This window comes from Stegastes partitus, unplaced genomic scaffold, assembly GCF_000690725.1.
Source record: "Stegastes partitus isolate 25-593 unplaced genomic scaffold, Stegastes_partitus-1.0.2 Scaffold167, whole genome shotgun sequence".
In the NCBI taxonomy this organism is placed as follows: Eukaryota; Metazoa; Chordata; class Actinopteri; family Pomacentridae; genus Stegastes; species Stegastes partitus.
In genome coordinates, this window is record NW_007577898.1 from 706,193 (window position 1) to 727,320 (window position 21,128).

General features: G+C 39.9%; 1 protein-coding gene across 1 annotated transcript; it reads right to left on the minus strand.

Moving 5' to 3' along the window:
- Positions 1-8,383: 8,383 nt before the first annotated feature.
- LOC103355767 (acetyl-coenzyme A synthetase, cytoplasmic-like) lies at positions 8,384-20,687 on the minus strand (the record flags this gene model as incomplete). The annotated part of the gene is made up of 14 exons (XM_008279681.1): positions 8,384-10,597; positions 10,683-10,757; positions 12,070-12,246; positions 12,420-12,488; positions 12,673-12,781; positions 13,111-13,191; positions 14,394-14,450; positions 14,549-14,681; positions 16,103-16,236; positions 16,326-16,496; positions 17,036-17,173; positions 17,956-18,040; positions 20,387-20,462; positions 20,615-20,687. Coding segments are annotated over 14 exons (1,506 nt in total), but the record flags the coding sequence as incomplete, so codon positions are not given.
- Positions 20,688-21,128: the final 441 nt, after the last annotated feature.

Below are 21,128 nucleotides of genomic sequence, written 5' to 3' on the forward strand. Positions count from 1 at the left end.
AGGGTGGGAACACGGTGAAACTAATCTGAGGTCACTGGAAGCACAGACAGATGTGTCGCTTATGCAAAAGCCCCTGAACATGGATTTAAATTATTTAAACGCTAAAGGAAAGCAGGGTTTTACATGAAAATCCACCATCTTACTAACTGCAAAGTGGAGCAACAGTTGAGAAAAGTGTCATTTATTATTTCTAAGTTTTACAAAAAGGAGTCACTTTAATGTTGTGCAGGAGTCAGTTAAAGACTAAGTGGCAGGTTTAACTCAGGTGTTTCCTTTTGCGTGCGTTGTTCACACATAAAAAGGCAGCTGGATGTGAAGTTTTCAGTCTCTTCGTGTGTTCAGTTTGCAATTAGAGCCAGAATTCATCCACCGACATTAAGATCAGAGAACTGACAGACAGGAAAAAAAAAACTGCTCATCTGTGTGAATAAAAAAGAAAACCAAAGCACAGGAGATGAATAAATCAAATAGAGCAGCGTGGAAAGTCTGAGGAAAAAAGAAATCACTGGTGGACTTCAAAACAATTGCAGCTGATGACAGAAACATCCTTTGAGCTGTGAAGAAGAATCCCTAAAACCTCAGCCAGGGACAGCAGTGGCAGCGGTGTGAACGTTATCACAAAGACTTTGACAGTTACAGGAGCTGCACTGCAAGATGCAAACCTCTGCATCAGCTTCTAAAGGCGGGACTGGACCAGAGCAGAAAGGTCCAGGAGCAAACAGATGAGAAGAAAATGTAGCAAGTTCAGGAGGAGGTAACGTCATGATTCTTTGACTGTTTCTGGAGCTGCAGTTCTTCTAATGTCAGCAATCTCATGACCTTCATCGAGCAACGAGACAGTGATCCCAAACACACGGACTGGAAAGTCTTAGATGGTCCATTTTAGTCACCAAATTTAAACCTTGATGAGCGTTTTAACCTGCTGAGATTGAGACTGAAGACAGAAAACCTCTTTATGGACGTCACCTGTATTTCCAGGGAGGAAACTAGATGTTCAGCTAACATATGTAGTAAACGTAATGCCGTCACTGCATCAATGGGCTACGCAACCAAATATCCAGTGACTCTTTCAGTATTTATCAACCCAAATTAAAACACTTACTACTGAGCAATACATTTGTGCAGCTTTATGAAAGAAAACATGAAACTCCTGTGAACAGCGTCCTTGTTCACTTTTTAAATTCATTAAAAAATAAAGTGACCTGCAGTTAAAAGCCAGCATGTGCAGCCTGACACAGATAAAGACACAATCCGAATCAATTTTACCAAACGGCCGTCGCTCTCCGTGTGTCCCGCTGACAGCATTAACCTTTCTGGGGGCTCCACGCCGCTTCGTTCAGCGTGCAATCTGTCAAAAATTGGACCCTAAATTGCACACGCCTGCAGCTGTGCGCCAAAGGCCTCCAGCAGACAATGAGCCACACAATGGGCCCGGCTGTGCCATTAGCCGGGAGGTTGTCATGCCAACGATACAAAAAGCCTCGTGGCTCGGCGCGGGCGAAAGGTTTGGCCCCGAGGAGAATTCATAGAGAGCTTTGCTGGGAGGCCCTTCGCTTCTCCTGACTCTCTGTTACATCATTATTCACCCGGAGGCTCCAGCCGAGGCTCCTGCAGACCAAAGCGGCGGCAGCTTCCAGAGGGTTCGGGCCGGGGAGGCAGCGTGGCGGAGGCTGGGTGTCAAGTTTTTTTGTTTTTTTTGTTTGGAGGGGGGGTGTTTTAGCAAGAAATGTACTATTGTGCAAGTAAACAGACAGCGTCTTTGTGTGGAGGAGTGTGACGACCGTTTGAACCCTGAACTGAACCAGCAGGGCCGTCGCTCAGGCTGGCGTAGAATCAGAAAGAAAACACAAAGTATGAAACCAGCTTAGCACGGTCTGTCCACAGATCTGTGACTGTTTTAAGACACAAATAATAAAAGATTCAAATTTATAACATTCCTAAATCAAAAGCACAGATTTTCTGTTAAAGCAAATATTAGTAAAATAGACTTAAAATTTCCAAAATAAAAGTTTTGATTAGGGACAGAAGTTCTGACTGTTGCTCATACATCACAGGCAGTCCTTGCTTTTTAATAGGCTACAAATGCATCAGTGTGTCAGCAGCATTTTACTCTTGTAGCTGAAGTTGTGCATATTTGTTTTTAAAAATACTTTACTACTCGTTGCACAGTTTCTTTGATTGCAGCATCCAGACAGCTGTATCTGGAGGGTTCAGTCACCAGTGAATCAGTACTCCTGAATATAACCTCATCAAGAAGGCAAAACAACACGCAAGCAGCTTTTCAAAAAAGGTTGTTAAAAAACATGTCATGGAATCGATACAAGAAAATTTCCAGTATTGGTTTTTTAATACTCCATCGGTGTGTGAGCAGCATTCAACTGCTGAATGTGATTAAAATGTTCAACCTCAGTCACCAAAATGAAACCATCATAGCAGTTTAAACTAAAACACATTTTAGCACGATGGGAAGATTCTGAAATTCAAAATGGACGGTGGATCAAAATCAGAAACAATTTGTTTTTCTACTTCTTTTATGGGCTGCAGGGTGGCTCGGTGGTTAGCATCGTTGCCTCGCAGCAAGAAGGTGGCCGGTTTGTGTCCCAGTGGGGGCACTGGGATCTTTCTGTGTGGAGTTTGCATGTTCTACCCGTGCAGCGTGGGTTCTCTCCGGGTTCTCCAGCTTCCTCCCACACAGTCCAAAAACATGTTGAGGTTAATTGGTGATTCTAAATTGTCTGTAGGTGTGAATGTGAGTGTGCTTGGTTGTCTGTCTCTAAGTGTAGCCCTGTGATAGACTGGTGATCTGTCCAGGGTGTTCCCTGCCTTCACCCTGAGTCAGCTGGGATAGACTCCAGCCCCCCACGACCCTAGTGAGGATTAAGTGGTGTATAGATAATGGATGGATGGATGGCTGGATGGATGGATAATCATTTTATCTGTCTTCTATGTTGTCAAAACGTTCAACCTACATTACCCACAATGCAATTTAACCACTGACAGTTTATTCTGAAAGTCAGGTGTGTTTTCATCTCTGTGTCACAAAGTTATAGATTTACTCTTTTTCTTCCACAACAGTCAATTCTTCTTGCCTTGAAATGTCTTAGTTGTAACTCTACCCTGTTGCTTCCTGTGGAGTTTGCAGATCTATGAAGTTACTGCCTCTCTTTCCACTTAATGTCGCTCAAGCACACCAGCTCACCTACTGTTCTTCTCAAAACACTGTAAAACTACTCATCATTACACAAGAGCGAGTTGTAATATTGGAGTAAATCAGCCTCAAGTTTGAACCAGAAACACATCCTGAAGAAGACGTAGACTACAGGTCCATCCTGCAAGTTGACAGGATTGGTTCTTTGGGTCTGTGATGTATGAAAACTTGAAAGTCTGAATCAGAGTTTCTCAGACTGTCATCGGTGCGCTGCAGTTTCAAGGTGGGAACGTTTTGCCATTCATGATGTTTGCTGCTCCACGGCTCTGTAGTTCTTTGCCGCTAAGAAGCACCATCGCTGTCCAATTTTAAAACCCGTCTGAAAACTCATTTTTATGCTCTGGCCTTCGACCCAGCATGAGACTCCTGTTGTGTTTTTACTGTCCTTTTTTTAATGATTTTATTCTACTTTTATTGTATTTTGCATTTTTGGATGTTTTAAATTGTTTTTATATTTTGTGTTCAGCGCTTTTGTTTCGACTTTTGTTGTGCTAAAGTGCTTTATAAATAAAGTTGAATTGACTACTTTGCTCATGAGGTGCCTTCTACTATACAGAAAACACCACATGGACATGCTTATGAAGAAAGAAAAAAAAAGATTTTTCACCACCAGAAGGGGCCTTTAAAGGTCATAGCAGGAATCACTTTTTAAATGATTATTTTTTTTGTATTTAAGGTTTTATGCAGCTGTTTTTACATGCAGTAATATCCTCCCAACACCCATACACACATTATGATTTGTAAAATGCGTAAAAAAAAAAAAAAAAAAAAAAAAGGGAAAATCTTTCTTTGCTGGAGAAAGAATGCAACAGCTAAAATCTGTAAGGTGTCATAATCTTAAAATGGTGTTTTGATGTAAACTGCTAAATCACTAGTTACTATAGCTGTTAAAAAAACCCAAAAAACATATAATGAATATATTTCTTGTCATGTTTATGAAACGTAAACGCTCAAGCACATCTCAAAATGTCTCTTTAGTGCACTGCTTGAGTAAATCTGCTTCCAACACTGGCAGAAATACACCAGACAGGTACCACATGTGTTGCATTTTATTCAGTCTAGAAGCTTGCAAGTATCATACCAGCCTGTTGCCAGCCTCCACCGTGGTATTATCTCAAGGCTTCCTCCTCAGCACACACTCTGAAATGAAAAATGTCCAACGGGCTTCCAGTTCGGTTAGACCATCTGTCTGGCTTTTGAAGAGCAAAAACAAAAAGATGCCATTCATTTGGTGCCTCCTTGATTCTTCTTTTGTTTGTGTAATTTGCTTTGCCCAGTCTTCTTCTTCTTCTTCTTCTTCACACAACACACACACACACACACACACACACACACACACACACACACACACACACACACATTCAGTCCACATCTTTGTGTTTGTCACAGCAGGCTTCTGTCGCTGCGCAGGGTCGGACGTATGGCGGCGAAACTTTAACATCTCAGGCAGCTCAGATGTCGATCGCTGAGGCGATGTGATACAACAACAACAACAACAACAAAACAATGACAGAGGATTTGTGGGTTTAATCCTCAGGACAAGGTTGAAGAGGACTTACATGGACAGAAACATGAAACATTTGGAAAGTATTTGCAAAGCCCCAAAATTTCCATATTTATTGTGTGTTTTACAATTTCCACTTTTATTTCCATTTTTTTGCGTGTTGTTGTCTGATTTTATGGTACAAAGCTTAATTAGATCCCAGATACTCATTATATTTTGAGTTGCAGCCTGGTGCTTGATATTTTCCACCATAGATACCAACAGAAAATACACAAATTGGTTCATAAAAATGTACCAGAATGCAGGAAATGAAGCGTTTGACACTCAAAATGCCCTTATTGTGTCCCGCTCCCTAATGCTCAAATACAAACTACATACCTCTTACTAAAAATGAGGCTCAATTAAAAATACTTTTCAGGCTTTTTCATTTTTCCAAATTGTGAAAACAATACAATCCACCAAGAATAATTTAAATGTTAAAGGAAAAACACACCTTTTAAGTAAAGATGATGCATTATGTGTTATCTAGAGGCAGATCTAGAGTCAGGAATAAAGCAGATAATCCTACATGACAGCGTTTAGATGCAGCAGCAGCAGCTCATTAATAATTCACACATACAGTATGTGGGTCTCTGTTGTTTGGAGGTTGATGTGCTGCTGAATGTTGGTATCGGACTCGCTGTCACTCTGTCTGGCTGCTTGTTCAGCACCGGCCTGCTTCCTCCTCTCGGCCTTTAAAGTCAGAGTTTGTGAAATTTAATCTCCTTAAATCGGTTAAACTGCTGCGTGTGTCGGGCTGATACATGAGGCTGATATTTGATTTTAACAAGCAGAACGATGGATAAGGTCTGAGAGGACGGATGCTGTCTGTTATTGATTACAACAGAAGAAATCATGATTGGTTGATCATCTTAGATGTTCTCATTTCTTTTCCATTTTTTTATGACTGAAACGCAAAAACAAAAAGTAGAATGGACTTTTTGGAATATTAAGTGTTTAATTATTAATGTGCAGCTCTGAGCTGATCCAGTTTGAGTTGCTAATGTGCAGTTGTTAGGAGTTAAATCAATGACTGAAAGGGGAATCAGATGCTACATACACAAGCAACAGTACATTTGTGGCAATTTTTTTAGTAATTTTCAGTTGCGTTCAGGATTAACAGTAACAACGGTGGGTCAACACAACTGTTTTGTTCTAATTAAAATTCACCCAGTGTTGTGTCAGTGCTGCTGGGACCCAAATTAGGTCAAATCATAACCCAATAACTTTTACTATTTGAATGTTTTGGACTTGCTAATCATGAGTCGAAAACCTTTTTTTTTTAAATGTAATGCCAGTGGTCTGTGTGCAAAGTTGACCCAGATTCAGTTTCCAGCATCAGTGTAGTTCTGGGTTAACTTTTCTTACAAGTGCTGCATCAAAAACATCCCCACATATGAGCCTTCTTTGATCAGGGTGTAACCTACTTTACTTTAAATGTTTCTTACTAATAACCATGTATGTTTCTTTTAAACTTTTAAAGTCATCCATCCATCCATTATCCATACACCACTTAATCCTCACTAGGGTCATGGGGGGCTGGAGTCTATCCCAGCTGACTTAGGGTGAAGGCAGGGGACACCCTGGACAGGTCACCAGTCTATCACAGGGCTACACTTAGAGACAGACAACCAAGCACACTCACATTCACACCTACGGACAATTTAGAATCACCAACTAACCTCAACATGTTTTTGGACTGTGGGAGGAAGCTGGAGAACCCAGAGAGAACCCACGCTGCACGGGGAGAACATGCAAACTCCACGCAGAAAGACTTTCTTGCTGCGAGGCAACGGTACTAACCACAGAGCCACCATGCAGCCCTTTAAAGTCATGTGTACATAAATTTAGAAAACTTATAATAAACTTTTGCATTTTGAGCTTGCTGTGTCCAACACTGGGACAGAAAAACACATTTTGCTCTTTATAAATAACCGAGCAGCAACAACGACGACAAAACAAATCACTGTTAACCCAGTGTTGTGTTGCTTCCAAATTAAAGGAAAAACTGAACATTTATAAGATGTTTTTTGTCTGCTTGCTTAGAAAGCAAGTCACAAACAACTCATACAAAGATAGATTAAATGCATTTTGGGGGGTTTTATTGCATTGTTGCCTCTTATACTGTAACAGGTGTATTTGCCCTCTAGTTAAAGTTAGTTTAAAGGTAAAGTTTCAAATTCTTCTCACTCATCTTTTAATAGAATAGAATAGAATAGAATAGAATAGAATAGAATAGAATAGAATAGAATAGAATAGAATAGAACTTTATTGATCCCTTCTTGTTTCCTTTCATAGATTCTATCAACTTGAAGTTACACGTTTTCCCTTCAAACTGTTCTTCTAGTTTTGGCCAAAGTGCAAAAATTAGGTTTTACTACTCCTTTAACATTATGACATCATTTCATCCTAAATCTTTCTGCTGCATCTCAACCACAGTCTTCTTCCAGCAGGATTAAAAAGTAGGGAAAAGTAAAGAACCATGTTTTACATTTGGGTAGAGCAAATAAAAAACTTCATTTTTCTTAAAATTAAGTAGCAGCAATGCAAACATGTTCAGTGTGTGCTGAGAGGATTAAAATGATTTAAGTACATCTAGCTTTAAAACAGTGGCTCTAATTTTACTTGTTTGCTTAATTTAAATAAACTTAATTCAACTTTGTGTTTTCACTTGAAGCTATTTATCTAAATTAGGTTTGGTTTTCAGTGTTGGTTTTCTAATATTTGCTCTTTTCACATTACTCATTTCTTTAAAATGCAATATTTTTTGACCCTCTTATAACCTGATTATAGTTTGATTTTTATAGATTGATGCCAGTTGATTGGGTGATGATGCAATATCAGTGTATTTGAATTGCATTTGTGCTCACATTTTAGTATTCAAGTCAAAAAAATTGTAGATTTTTCTTGAAGTTGCTTGTTTTGACTGCTTTGTTTTTCCATCAATGAAGAAGTCAGACAAAAAAAATGAAAAAAATCTGAGAGAAAAATAAAAACGTGGAGCTCCTGCGTCAGGTTACAAAACATCTGCAGACTGCCGCTGGGACCAAAGGAGGAAGAAGAAAAGGAGGAGGAGGAGGAGGAGGAGGAGGGTCGGGGGAGTCGAAGAAGTGGGGAGTGGTGCTGGTGGTGAAGAGGTTGTCATGGTAACCACTCCTCCTGCTGCTGGGGGTGATGATGTAACACCGGGTCTCTTTTCTCGTCCTTGTCCTGCCCACCTACACCAGCACACATGGCTGCACGCGTGTGACATGGAGCGTGGAAACAGACAAAGGAAGAGTCCACGGACTGTACGTGACCCAAGACGATAAGAGATCAGTCGTCTGAGCTATTTTCATAACAACCTGCTGCAATCTTGATTTCTCAAAAACGCAGATTATTGCTCTGTTTTGGGGCCTTTTCAAGACAACCGATGCTTGTAATTTCAAAAGAACCCACTGCTGTTAAGATAAAAACCTGTTTGGTCTCCTGTAATTGCTGCTCCCTGCTGCCCAGATCACATCATCAAAGCTCTGAGCATCATTAAGGCAGGAAAGCTCGAAAATGAAGGTAGAGCTGCAGACGACGATTCCTGCCACATGAGGGCGTCAATCAGCTGCCGTGCTCGAGGGAAGAGGAACAAAAAAGCAACAGACGGATAAAACACTTTATTCTCAGGTCATAGAAATAAATCACAGATTGGAAATATACATCGGTCGTTAGAGAAAAGCAAGCTGTGCAAAGCAGGTTTTTCTATTTCAAGATTTGAAAATAGAAGCATCATTTCTTCCTTCAACAATATGAGACATGAAAGGCATCAAGAATATGACTGAACAAAAACATAAAGGCAGCATGTCTTTCTTACCAGCTTATGATTAGATAAAGATGGACAATTTTGAACAAAAAGTGTGTAAGCTGTTCCACTGAGTTCATCCACATCATCGTCAGGTTTGGCTTTAACAAGGATCAGATAGTTTGACACTTCTCTGACCAGTGACCACCTCAAACTGCAGCTTTTTATTCAAATGACACAACGGTACAGATGATGCAAACAGGCATGCTGGCGGATTGGTTGTCCACAACACCACTGTTTGTCATCCCAGAAGTTGTTTCAGACAGACAATCTGCCACATGACAGCAGATAGAATGTCGCCATCGGAGCTCAGGATCAACGCATCTGGCTCGGCCATCTGTTAAAACCATTTCTGATTGGCTACTGAGACTGCTGGTGAAGTTGTTGGTGTGTATAGACTGAGAATATACTATAAATCTGCTCAAACGTTGAGGAATCATCGAGGGGGGGCAGATACCGATGCCGATTATTGGTACGCAAGAAAGGCTGATAACCTGGAGCAGATATACATTAAACGTAATTTTTTAATAGCATGTGACAGCAGGAAACCTGTCATTCATAACGAGGCTTCTTCATTAATAATTGTGATTAGAACTGAATATGGAAAACAGAAAAAGGAGTGAATAAATTAGGACTCTATGGGATCCACTGAGATTGATTAGTTTGTCTCCTGCAGTTACATCTGCTCATCTGGCCTTTTCTTAATTGTTTACTGTTCCATCACAGTATCTGAAAGCATTATTAATTACTGTTATCCAGACTCTGTTTCAGGGTAATCTGTGGCTGCCTTCTAACTTAGCTGCTAGCCGTTAGCGTAGCCTTAGCCACTGTGAAAACAGATAATTTCCCGGTTTGTGGCAACGGCTCGTGTTCCTTGTTCAGTTTTTGTAGTCTCTGCTTGAGAAACATTTCTGAGACCACAGACAGAAAGAGGAGGATGCATCAGATCCAAAGTAGCACATTTATTTTAACAATTATTGGTCAATAAAAATGCCGATGCTGATAATCAGAAAAATGCCAAATCTTGGCCACGATAATCGGTCTATCCCTATTCGTCAGCCGCACCAAGGCCTCGATCTATTGACAAAACCGTGTCAAAATTTTCTCAAGGGTCCACGTTTATTTGATATTGGCAAGATGGAGGATGGTTCTTTTCACTGATTGTCTCCTCTTTTAGCTATATGGAGCAGGTGGCAGATGTGGTGAACGGAACGAAGACCACAGTTACTTCATTCGTCAATCATCAGTGTCAAAGTCCAACAAGATCGAGATGAAACTCTTAAACCCATGAACATCACGTTTACTTTTTTTGCTTTAACTTCCCGCGAGACAACTCTCAAGCTATGTCACCCATCGAACATCCATGTGACACTCTGACAACATGATCCTGTCACCTTCACCAAGCCCTTCAGGATACGGTGGAAGAACTTTCTACAAACCAGAAACCTCAGTACCTCTATGAGTGTGTGACTCATTACTAACTTTGGATTTCCAGTCTTTGACTCCACTCTCAATCTAACAATTATCACTTCCAACATTGTGCATGTTTGGATGTTTCATGCAGCCTATGATGTTGTAGAAATGCCCGCATATTAAGTAGATCTGATCAGATATTACATGCTGCATTTACATTTCTGTTCAGTTCAGTGACAAATTTGGCCCAAACCACCAACAACCCCGCATCAACACATTATCCATTATCGTCTGCTTCCTTCTTCTCCACATAAAACATAAACATCTTCATAATTTTCTGATCCCAGCCACGTCATTCAGTCCCAAAAATAGTGCACACAAACACCGAGACGCTGATCCAGAACCAGCGGTTTGTGATTGTCTTCATTGTGTCGTTACAGCAGATGAAAGAGATGAAGGTTTGTTGGTTTGTTTCAGGCTGCAGCTTCACACCTCTGGCTGAACAGCTCCTCCACCACCTTGGGGTCGGCCAGGGTGGAGAGGTCGCCCAGGTCCTTCTCGTTCCGGGCCACCTGCCGGAGGATTCGCCTCATGATCTTCCCTGAGGAGGACGAGGAGACGGATGTTATCGAGGAGGAGGAGGAGGAGGATGAAGCTGGTTAAAGAGGTTGTTGTTGAGTCGTTACCTGAACGAGTTTTCGGGAGCGCCGGGGCGTTCTGGATGAAGTCTGGCGTCGCGATTGGTCCGATTTTCTCTCTCACTGAGGAGAAGTTAAAGAGAAGGAATGAGTGCTGAGCAGAAGAGAGGACTTCTTTACATAATTCACCGATTAAACAAACTACACTGATTCCATTTAAAGATGTTTGTACAGGCATCTCCACTAGTTTGTGAACAATGATGAGTTTCAAAGCTCTATTTTCAATTTAGCTCTACATGCATAAAGCTGCAAATACATTATGAATGGAAATGTGAAAAAAATTAATAAACATGAATAAAAGTTAGATAGAATAAAACATAAAGTAGAAGAGGAAATATAAGTTCCCCATTTATTCCAGATGTCTTATGGCTACATTGAATTCTTGGATTCAACTGTAGTTATTGTAATTTAGCCTCTTTTACAGCTACTTTTATTTTCTCTATCAGCTAAAAAAGTGAGTGTAAAGAGAAGTCCTTGTTCTTAAATTTTAAAACCGGCTTTAAACTCATCTTTAAACAGGTTTTTTTAAATCTATTTTTTCCCTTTCATTTCTTCCTAGTCTCTATTTTCTTTAAAATAGTTTTTCACTGATGAATATTCTTGTTCTGTTCTGTTTTATGAACCTATATATGCTGTTAATACTTTAAATCTACACATTGCATGTTGTGTAATAGAAGCTGTGTAATTATTTGATACTGAGAAACATCCATGTGCAGGTGATACATGTTTGTTGAATTTGAACTCTTGAAGGAACAGGGATGTCTCTTGATTCTAGCGAAGGATTGAGACTTTGATTGTGGGACTTTTTTTTTTCTTAAAGGTGTTTTGTGGTTGTTAGAAACTTTCAAAATAAAAGCTCTAAAGATATAAATCGTTTTCTTCTGCCATTCTCAAGTTGTTGCTGTTGATGTTATCTCACCTGCTCTGGGTGAAAAGACCCGTGATTGGCTAAAATCTCCTGCTCGATTAAATGTTCTAAAAGCTTCAAAACAGAGTTAGGAGGAGGTATAGAGTACTAGCTTCCTCGCAGATGACTTGATGTACAATCAGCTGAAAGGTTAGTGCAGGATTTTTGCTCAATAAGCCCTTAAAAACACTGCTTACCCCACCTTTAACTCACTGTTTATATATAGTATCGCTGCTCTATTAGTCATTTTGGCCATTTATTTATGAGAATAACAAAATGTACTGTCAGGCTGTGTGATGAATCATGGAACAGCTGTTTGTTCTGACTGTTCAGCAGCAATGTTGTTTAATTTAATGTTATATTTTATACATACACACACAAAAACACATTACACAATTTTTTAAAAAAAAGGTTTTGGGTGGATTTTTCTTTCATCCCTGATCAAAACAGCCCCTGTCACAGCCTCACCCTGTCTCTTGAGCTCCTCCACCAGCATGTGGTTGAACTCCCTGCAGTCTTTGAGGGTGACAAAGCAGTAGAGACACTCTCCCTTCACTTTGTGAGGTCGGCTCACCACGGCGGCCTCGGCCACAGCCGGGTGCTCCGTCAGAGCCGCCTCCACCTCCGCTGTGCTCATCAGGTGGCCTGGAGGACACGGCAAAGTGACAAAACATAAACACAAGGCTTCTGGAGAGGAAAGAGGAACGTGTTTAAGTCAAAGTTATTGTTGAAAAATTGGGGTAAAAATCGCTCCGTTTGATGTTGTAATAACCTTTTCCGAATGTTTTGAGAGGCAGCAACAGCTCAGTACACAGTACCTGACACGTTGAGCATGTCGTCTATTCTCCCCGTGATCCAGTAATAGCCGTCTTTATCCCTCCTGCAGCCTGACAGAGGAGAAAACCAGTTGCATAACCCCCCAAAAGAGTTTTTATAGCATCTTATGCTCCCCCTCAAGAGGCACTTTGGTATTTTAGCGAGAAATCAAGATGTACATTTGGAGCACTAAAACTGCCGGCTTGTCCTGAGCGACATTCAATCAGTGAGCTGAAGTTGATTTTTGTGCCTCACCGTCACCGGTCACGTAAAAGCCTGGGAATTTCTTGAAGTAGGTGTTCTCGAAGCGCTCGTGGTTTTTGTAGACTGTGCGCATTATTCCAGGCCAGGGCCTCCTGAAGACCTGAATAAGAGACACGTTACTGCTGCTACTGCTGACTGCTGCTATTAGTACTAACACACTAAATCAATTCAAGGAAGCTAAAGTGAAGTCAATGACAACACTACAATATCATACTAGTACAACAACCTTTATTGTATGTCTGCTATTCAACTGAATGTAATTTTTAACTGGTCTTGAAGTGCTTCAAACTAAAAATTAGCAAACAGGCAAGAAGAAGAATGTCAGAGGAATCTAAAATAACTGATCAGAATCTGTCGATCTGGGCAGTGGTCTTCTGCACATAATTTCATTTGCAGAGAAAAATGAGGTTTTGTTTCGTTAAAACTCACCAGATAACCCTCAGCTTCTCCTTCCAGTTCCTCCCCGTGTTCATTGAGGATGGTCGGTTCCACCCCGAAGAAAGGAAAGGTCTAAAATGTGGAAATAATATTGATATAAATAACATTTTTATGGTGGTGTTTTTTTTTTAGACCAGGGCATTTTTGTCTTTAAGGTCTTGAGTGTGAGTTGTTGTTTTTTTTAAATAATGCATTAGACTCACTGTTGTTGCTAATCATTGACACATTTCAGACTGTGATCATCAAAAGCAGATATTTCCTCTAAGCAGTTATTACATGAAACATAATTTCCTTACTGTGTGTGTGTGTGTTTTTTTTTATATAATTTGAATGACAATGGCATTTAGATAACAAACTGGCATTTGAAGCATTGAAATCCTGAAGATGAATGATTTCTGGTTGTTTCGATCAGGATTGATGTAGATTTTTGGAATTAGAATCAACTTTATTGGTCAAGTTTGTATGCGCAAACAAGGAATTTGACTCGGGTGAATCTTAGCTCTCTGTAAAGAAATAAACTACAACAACAAAAATAGGGCAATAAATAGCAGTATTTACAAAACTACAAAGCTATTCTAAGAAATAGTCATTTAAAGTAGAAAATAATATTAACATGTTACATTTTTATGGTAGTTTTTTTATGAGCCTTTAAGGTCCCTTGTATGATTTTTTTTTTTCTAATGTTGCAATGCATTAAAAATAACAATACATCATAATGAGTATTGCTTCTAATAATCGTCACATCATAGACTGTGATGATCAAAAGGTGGAATTTCTGCTAAGCATCTATAATAAGGAAAATAATTTACTTATTGTGTTTTCATATTAGGCAACAATGGTGTAAACAGTAGATCATCATATCAAATCATTTTTGTTGTGGTTTTCTTTGCCTTAAAAAGTAAACAAGCGATCATTTAAACGGTTAAAATCCAGAAAATTAATGCATATTTGGTAGTTATGATCATGGCTGACAAATTAGCAACTGAAAGTGGAACATCATTTTAACATGTAACATTTTTCTGGCATTGTTTTTGTCTGTTTTTGTCTTTCAGGACCTCCTTCTTTAAATTGACATCTAAAGGTTTAAAGCTCCTCCATGGATACAGCGATCATTCTAGCCTAGTTCATAATCTATATATGAAAAAGCAGACTGCATTACCTGCACAGATTTTGTAAAAAAAAAAAAGTCCTTTGGGTTTGTGTTGACACCATTTATTAGAGGCAATAAATGTGTTTTAGATTATTGCCGGTATGAAGGAGATGTGGTCACTTACAGCAGATCCTGGTTTCAGTGGTGTAGCAGCAGGTAGAGGAGTCAACACGTGACCTCCCTACACAGACAAGGACATAACAGTTACTGATAAAGAACCAAAAAGTATTGAAATTTAACAAGCATGAGTATATAATAGAGCGACTTTGTGTTTCTTACGGTCTCTGTCTGCCAGAAAGTGTCGACCACAGGACACCGGCCCTGACCGACCGCCTCATGGTACCACTGCCACGCCTCCGGATTGATCGGCTCGCCCACCGTACCCAGAATCCTCAGACTGGACAGGTCGTACCTGACCAATCATAAAGATTTCCTTTACAAATCTCACTCTGCATCAGTGCGTGGTACTGTTCACTGCTCTCTTACAGGAATGATCAGCTACCTCAGTTCTCTTCCCTACATTAGGACTTCTATCTGTGATGCACAATCCAAAAACTGCTCATTCCATATATCATGTATGTCCTGACTGGTAGAATTTGTTACAGACACTAGGCTCTATTTAAATTAAGAAAACTGCCCTTATAATTGTTTATATGAACTTAATGTGAACAAATTAATCACATGTACTGATAGATGTGTGGCTTTATAAGTGCTGTTGTTGTGTCTGACTGTGAACATTCTCAGGTTTCTCTGAACAAATACATCACAATAAGACTGTTTAAATGACATTAGATATTAATCTGTAAAACAAGGTATTAACCATTTTTTCTAACACAACTTCTAATTATTGATTTGCTATATTTCCAAGATTGCACAGCAGCATCGAATACGCTTTTCTCTCAGTGATGCTATTGTGGTTACATTTTAATTTATGATTTGATTGGTGCAGAATGATGTATCCAACAACCTACATTTACCATCACTTATTTACATGTTTAACATTTTAAAATTTACTTTTTGATTTTTATTTTGATTGGAAATATGTTTTGGAAAATCTGCTTGCTTGTTGAGAACTCGATGAGGAGATTGGCATTACTCTATCATCTTTGTGGTGAATGTGAAGCTACAGCCATTAGCAAGGTAGCTTAGCTTAGCTTAGCTTAGCTTAGCTTAGCTTAGCTTAGCACAAAGACTGGAAACAGCAGGAAATAGTGAACCTGTTCTGTCTAAAGTTTACAAACTCCTGGCCTCTATAAAACTCAATAATTAAACACAAGGAGGCATCGGTGGCTGTTTGAAACCCGGATGTCGACCTAACCGTGAGTCAGTTTCCTTCACAAGGTGGTTGTATTGTAATTTAATGAATTCTTTAAATCTTGCCTCTGACAAATACTGAAACTCATAAAATCTAAACATCCATAAAACACTAAAGTTGAAAACTCACTCTGGAGATGAGCTAAAACTAATGAAAAATCCTACTTCTGGCCTTTTCAGCAGCATCCCGGCTCAGAACTCAGACGTTTGTGGCTGTTTTTGATCAGGGGCTCCTGAATCAAGCTTTGAAAATGCACACAAGCAACCTGTTTGCTTCAGTTGTATGATTATTTATATACATGTTTTCTTTTATTCAGCTCAGTGTTACATAAGAAGTGAACGGAGTGATGGAAGTCTTTGAAAATCTAGTTGGACATTTTCATGTGAAAAGCAGGGAAATCTTGGGGGGGAAAAAACATTTCTTAGGTCAGGCTTTGAAAGTCAAACTCTGCCTGCAGCCTCTTGAACAACTTTGTCAAAAATCCTGCATTACTCTGAGCTGCAGATACGTTCACCTACTTCTGCAGAGGCTCCTTCCCGTACTTCATCAGCAGGCGGATGGCCGTGGGAGCTGTGTAGAACTTGGTCACTTTGTACTTCTCGATTACCTCCCAGAACCGACCGACGTGAGGGTGGACGGGGATTCCTTCGAACTGAACACGTAGAGGTAAGCACACACTTTGATTTTCATCTCATGTTGCAGCCATGGATGCTTCCTTCTCTATCATCTGGTTGGACTCACCAGAACACTTGTGGCTCCGTTTGCCAGGGGTCCGTAGCTGATGTAGGAGTGACCGGTGATCCAGCCGATGTCGGCCGTGCACCAGTACACGTCGTCGTGGTGATGATCGAAAACATATTTGAAGGTCAGCGACGTGTAGAGCAGGTACCCGGCAACGGTGTGGAGAACGCCCTGAGTAATGAAGCACATGAAAGGATGAGATTATCGGTGGAGGAGGTGTGTGTTCAGGTGTCTTAGGTTGTGGGGATATAAACATGTTGTGGGATTTGACTTCCTTTTTGGGGATAAAAACAAGCGTCCATATGTAAATCAGTGTATTTTATAGTGAAGACTTGCTGCAGCTTGAAGCACAGTTGTGTTTAAGTGATGGATGCATGACTGTGTGAAAGTCAGAGCATCAACTAATATGAAATCCTCTCTCTAAGTGCTGTGTGAGTGTGTACAACAGCACACATACAAAACACAAATGCATCTCCCAAAGAACTTTCCAGGATTGCCTTTATGCCTTTTAGCCTTAGAAAACCATTAATTCCCACTATTTCACAGCAGATTATGTAAAAGCCTGCACGGTTAACATCATTACAGGCTTATCAGCGTCCAAAATAGATGCTGTGATGTGTTCAAAAGATACTGAGAACAAGTAATGTGTGTGTTTTTTTTGTTCCTCCATGCAGTTGCCACCTTTAATCCCGTCTCGGTGTGAAGCTCACCTTGGGTTTGCCGGTGGAGCCGCTGGTGTAGAGGATGAACAGCGGGTCCTCGGCGTCCAGCCACTCGGGTTCACACACTTCAGATGATTCTTTCATCGCCTCGTCCCACCACAAGTCGCACTCGGCGTCCCAGGGGGTCTGAAGGCGACACGACAACAGGGAACCAACCCAACACATAAGCCGGCGCGTTACAGCTGCTCACATCGTTTGCCAAAACCTACCGGCTGCAACACTACAGGCCAGTTTTAGTGTAATTTACTGAGCTCTTTGGGAAACTGGGTGTAAACCAATTTTGTTTTTGTTTTTTTTTTGTTTTTTTTGCTTTAGCCTGAAATAAAGCTTTAAATTTCTCTGCAGGTTTAGGAATTATGGGCCTGAAAACAAGATTTAAAAGCTCTCATATATACAATTTTTAAAAAAGAAGACAAAACTTTTTAAAACATTATTTTTGAAGGAAATTCTTGCCAGATATTGCTCAGAAAAAAAAAAAAGAAAAAAAAAAAAAGCAAGGCACAAAAAGAAAACAAAGCAAAAAAAAAGTGAAAACAAAAAGTTAAAAAAAGCCGAAAAAAAAAAAAAAAAACTTTTAATTATTTAAAAAGTATCACCACCAGACAACAAAAAAGAAGAAAAAACTCCTCCTGGAGGACAGCAAGGAGGACCAACAACATTACTACTAGCTAAAAAAAACAAGAATAAGAAAAAAAAGAATTTAGAAAAGATTTTATTACTACCTTCAAAAAAAGAAGAAGACGAACAACAAGAAGACTACACCACCAAAAAACTAGGGAAAAAACACAAGATGATGACATCACGGCGGAAGATGCTGATAAGAGAATAAACAACATTTGAGTTAATTGGAGGATACTTTAAATGTTCCGTACAAAACCACCATATTCAGCAGTAATTCTTGAATCTACCTGCAGTTTGTTGCATGCGGCTCCACTTTTTGTCCTCAGCGCATGATGCTTCACGACGAGGCATTTGGTGACGCTGCAAGACGCTCTGTGAGGAAATACATAAAGTAGACTAATGATTATTTTTATTGTCAACTGATCTGTTGATTAATTTCTGAATTAACTTCTTAGTCTCTCAGAAAATAGTGAAAAATGTCAATTACTGTCAGTTAAGCTCAGAATAATGTCCTCAAATGTCTGGTTTTGTCTGCTGGCCAAAAATATTCTATATCATAAGGAAGTAAAGAAACCAGAAAACATTCACATTAAATATGCTGGAGTCATACAGAATAGTTAGCAATTCATTTATTAGCTTACAACTGATGAATGAATCGTTGCAGCTCTGTGTATTTGGATGTTAAGGCTGTCTGAGTCAGACAATAGCAGCTATGATGTGTAGAAGTCAGGCTAGAATCAAATTTTGACAACAAAATAAATACATTTTGGCACAAAACCGGAAACATGAAGTGACGTAAATGTGCCAAGCAGCAAAAAAGCAGAAACGCTTCCTATGTGAATCCAGACACCAAAAATTGATCCAGAAGTGATTTTCTGACTACACGTTGGACAAAGCTGCCGGACCATTTCTGCTGGCAGTTGAGTCACAACGTTTTGGCGAGCCAGTCAGGACAAAGGACTGAAACCTCAGCCTGAAAGTGGACCACCTCCCTTTGCCACAACTTCTTCAGGAGGTTCCCACCATGTCCGGGGCAGCGTCCAGGGCTAAACTAACCCCACGCCATCAACGCAGTGCGACACACGACGCTCAGGTACAAGAAAAGAGTGGCTGCAGCCGTCCATAGCCAGAGAATTGGAGCTGCTGAAGCGAGCACAGGAGGACGTTGAGGAGGAGGAGAAGACCAGGCTAAAGCTGGAGAATGAGACTCTCCGCTTTGAAAAGCAACGACTGCAGATTCAAGTGGACCAGCCGACTAAAAAGGGACCTCATCGTCTATAAGGAATGAATGAATAGAAAAGATTGTCTGAAGCAAAAAAAGACATGGCCAGGCACGTTTGATCCGACTAATGGGGATTCAGCTGGAAGGCCAGGTGCAGAATGAATTATACTGTTGATGTTATCTTTAAAAAATGAGATAATTGGAAATTTGCCCGGAATAGATCGGAAATCCCCGAAAAAAATAACACAGTGGTGGCAGAGATGATCAGATTTTTTTTTTTTTCAGGTTGTGGCTTCCCAGGAGAAAGAGGAGATTCAAGAAGGAACCTTAGAAGGAAGATTAAGTTAGTTAGTCTGATCACGAGGTCGCACTCGTGTTTGTTCTTTACTGATTTTGTACTAAACAAACATCAGACTTTAAACACTTGGTGGAGACCTTTTCTTGAATATTTTTTGAAGACACCAATAGTTGATTCAGAAGTGATTTTTTGACTACATGTTGGACAAACCTGTCTGAGGCTGTCCATTGAGTCACAGCAGCTACTGAATGGATGAGTTGCTCTGATTTCCAGAAATGTAAAAACTGTTAGTTATTAATATTACTTTTTTTTTTCTTATTTTAAATCTTACATCTTCTAACAACTTTCATGTGTGAACATTTCAGTATATGAGATCCATTTTTCTCCCTATCTCATGTTTTTTTTTTTTTTTCTTCTCACGTTTCTTGATTGCAATTTCGATTTAGTGTAACACGATGAGTCTTTATTAATCCCACAGCAGGGACATTTGCATTGTTTCAGCAGCAAGTATTCTGATTTTTCAAATTCCTCTGGATGTAGAAATAACAATGTTGCACATATTACTGCTATCGTATGGATTATTTCAGAATATAAGTAATAATATTGCACAGATTTGATCTATGTTGCACAGATAGGTAAAAAAAAAATACTGATGTTACACTGATTCTTGTATATGAAGATAAATATATATGATTTAAAATTGGCATTATTTATTGTATCAGTAACAGTAGATGACAGCAAAAGTGAAATATGGTTCAAATCTATTATGATATTTAGTAAATTAAGTGTAAAATATGAGGGTTAAATGGATTCAGAGTTTGGACATATGAATGACGACCTAAAAGGTATAACAAACAATTGCACTACACTAATTTGTTTATGTCAAGATTCTACAATAAAACCACATCTGCAGCCCCTGACACTCTGCCAGCCCTTTCCCAGCATGCTCTGCTTCTGAGCTCACGTCTCTCCCAGGTTTGCGTTGCCACGGGAGACGAGCATCTTGGGCTTCCCTGATGAACCCAAGCGCTCGGCAACGTTGCCCGGCAACCTCGTAATGTAAAAAGCATCCCTGATAACAGCTGATTGCTCTGATGTGCGTGTGTCCAGTGACTCACATTCCCGCTCTGAGTGCTGTTACCAGCAGCGCTCTGTGTAAACAAGGGCGGTTGCTGAGAACCGGGAAACTGGAACCTACTTTTCCCTGCACTTCTCCAGAGCCTCGTCTGCAATCTGCTTCAGGTTGATCAGCTTCTCTCCTCTGTAAACACCATCTGCGTATGACAAAGGGACGGAGGGAGGAGCAAGAAGACAGACAGACATATAATGATGTGTATAAAAATGAAAGAAAAACAGCAGGGATTCATCTTTACAGCTCAAACACATGACATCCTGGTTTGGTGAAACTCTGGGCGGCTGGACGAACCTGCTGTCACCAACACGCTGCTCTGGGCGTCCATAATCCTCTCAGACAGGGACTCAGAGGAGAAACCTGCAAACTGAACATGCAAAGAGACAGAAATGATGGAAAAAAGCTTCAGAAAACTTTGACACTTCAGTAAAAAAAATCTATTTCTGTTAGTGGTTGAAAAGATACTCATCAAAGCCTGAACTGAGATCTGACAACGCAGAATTGAAAAACGTGGTTTTCCAGGTATTCACTGCTAATGCTACACCTGAATCAAGTGTTTTAGTGGCTAATTATCTGAATTTTCAGCCACTTGGGGGCAGCATAAACAAGCTGTAAACACCAAAGTGACATATTATTGCCTATTAGGTTAGATAAAAAATGATCACTTGACTTGAATACCTATGTACTTTTACTGACATAGCATATATATATATCTTTGTACTCGTAGTGCAGTATTTTTCTGTTAATGTATTGGTCTTTTATGTAAATAAAAGACGTGAACACTTCTTCCACCACTGCAAGTAACAAT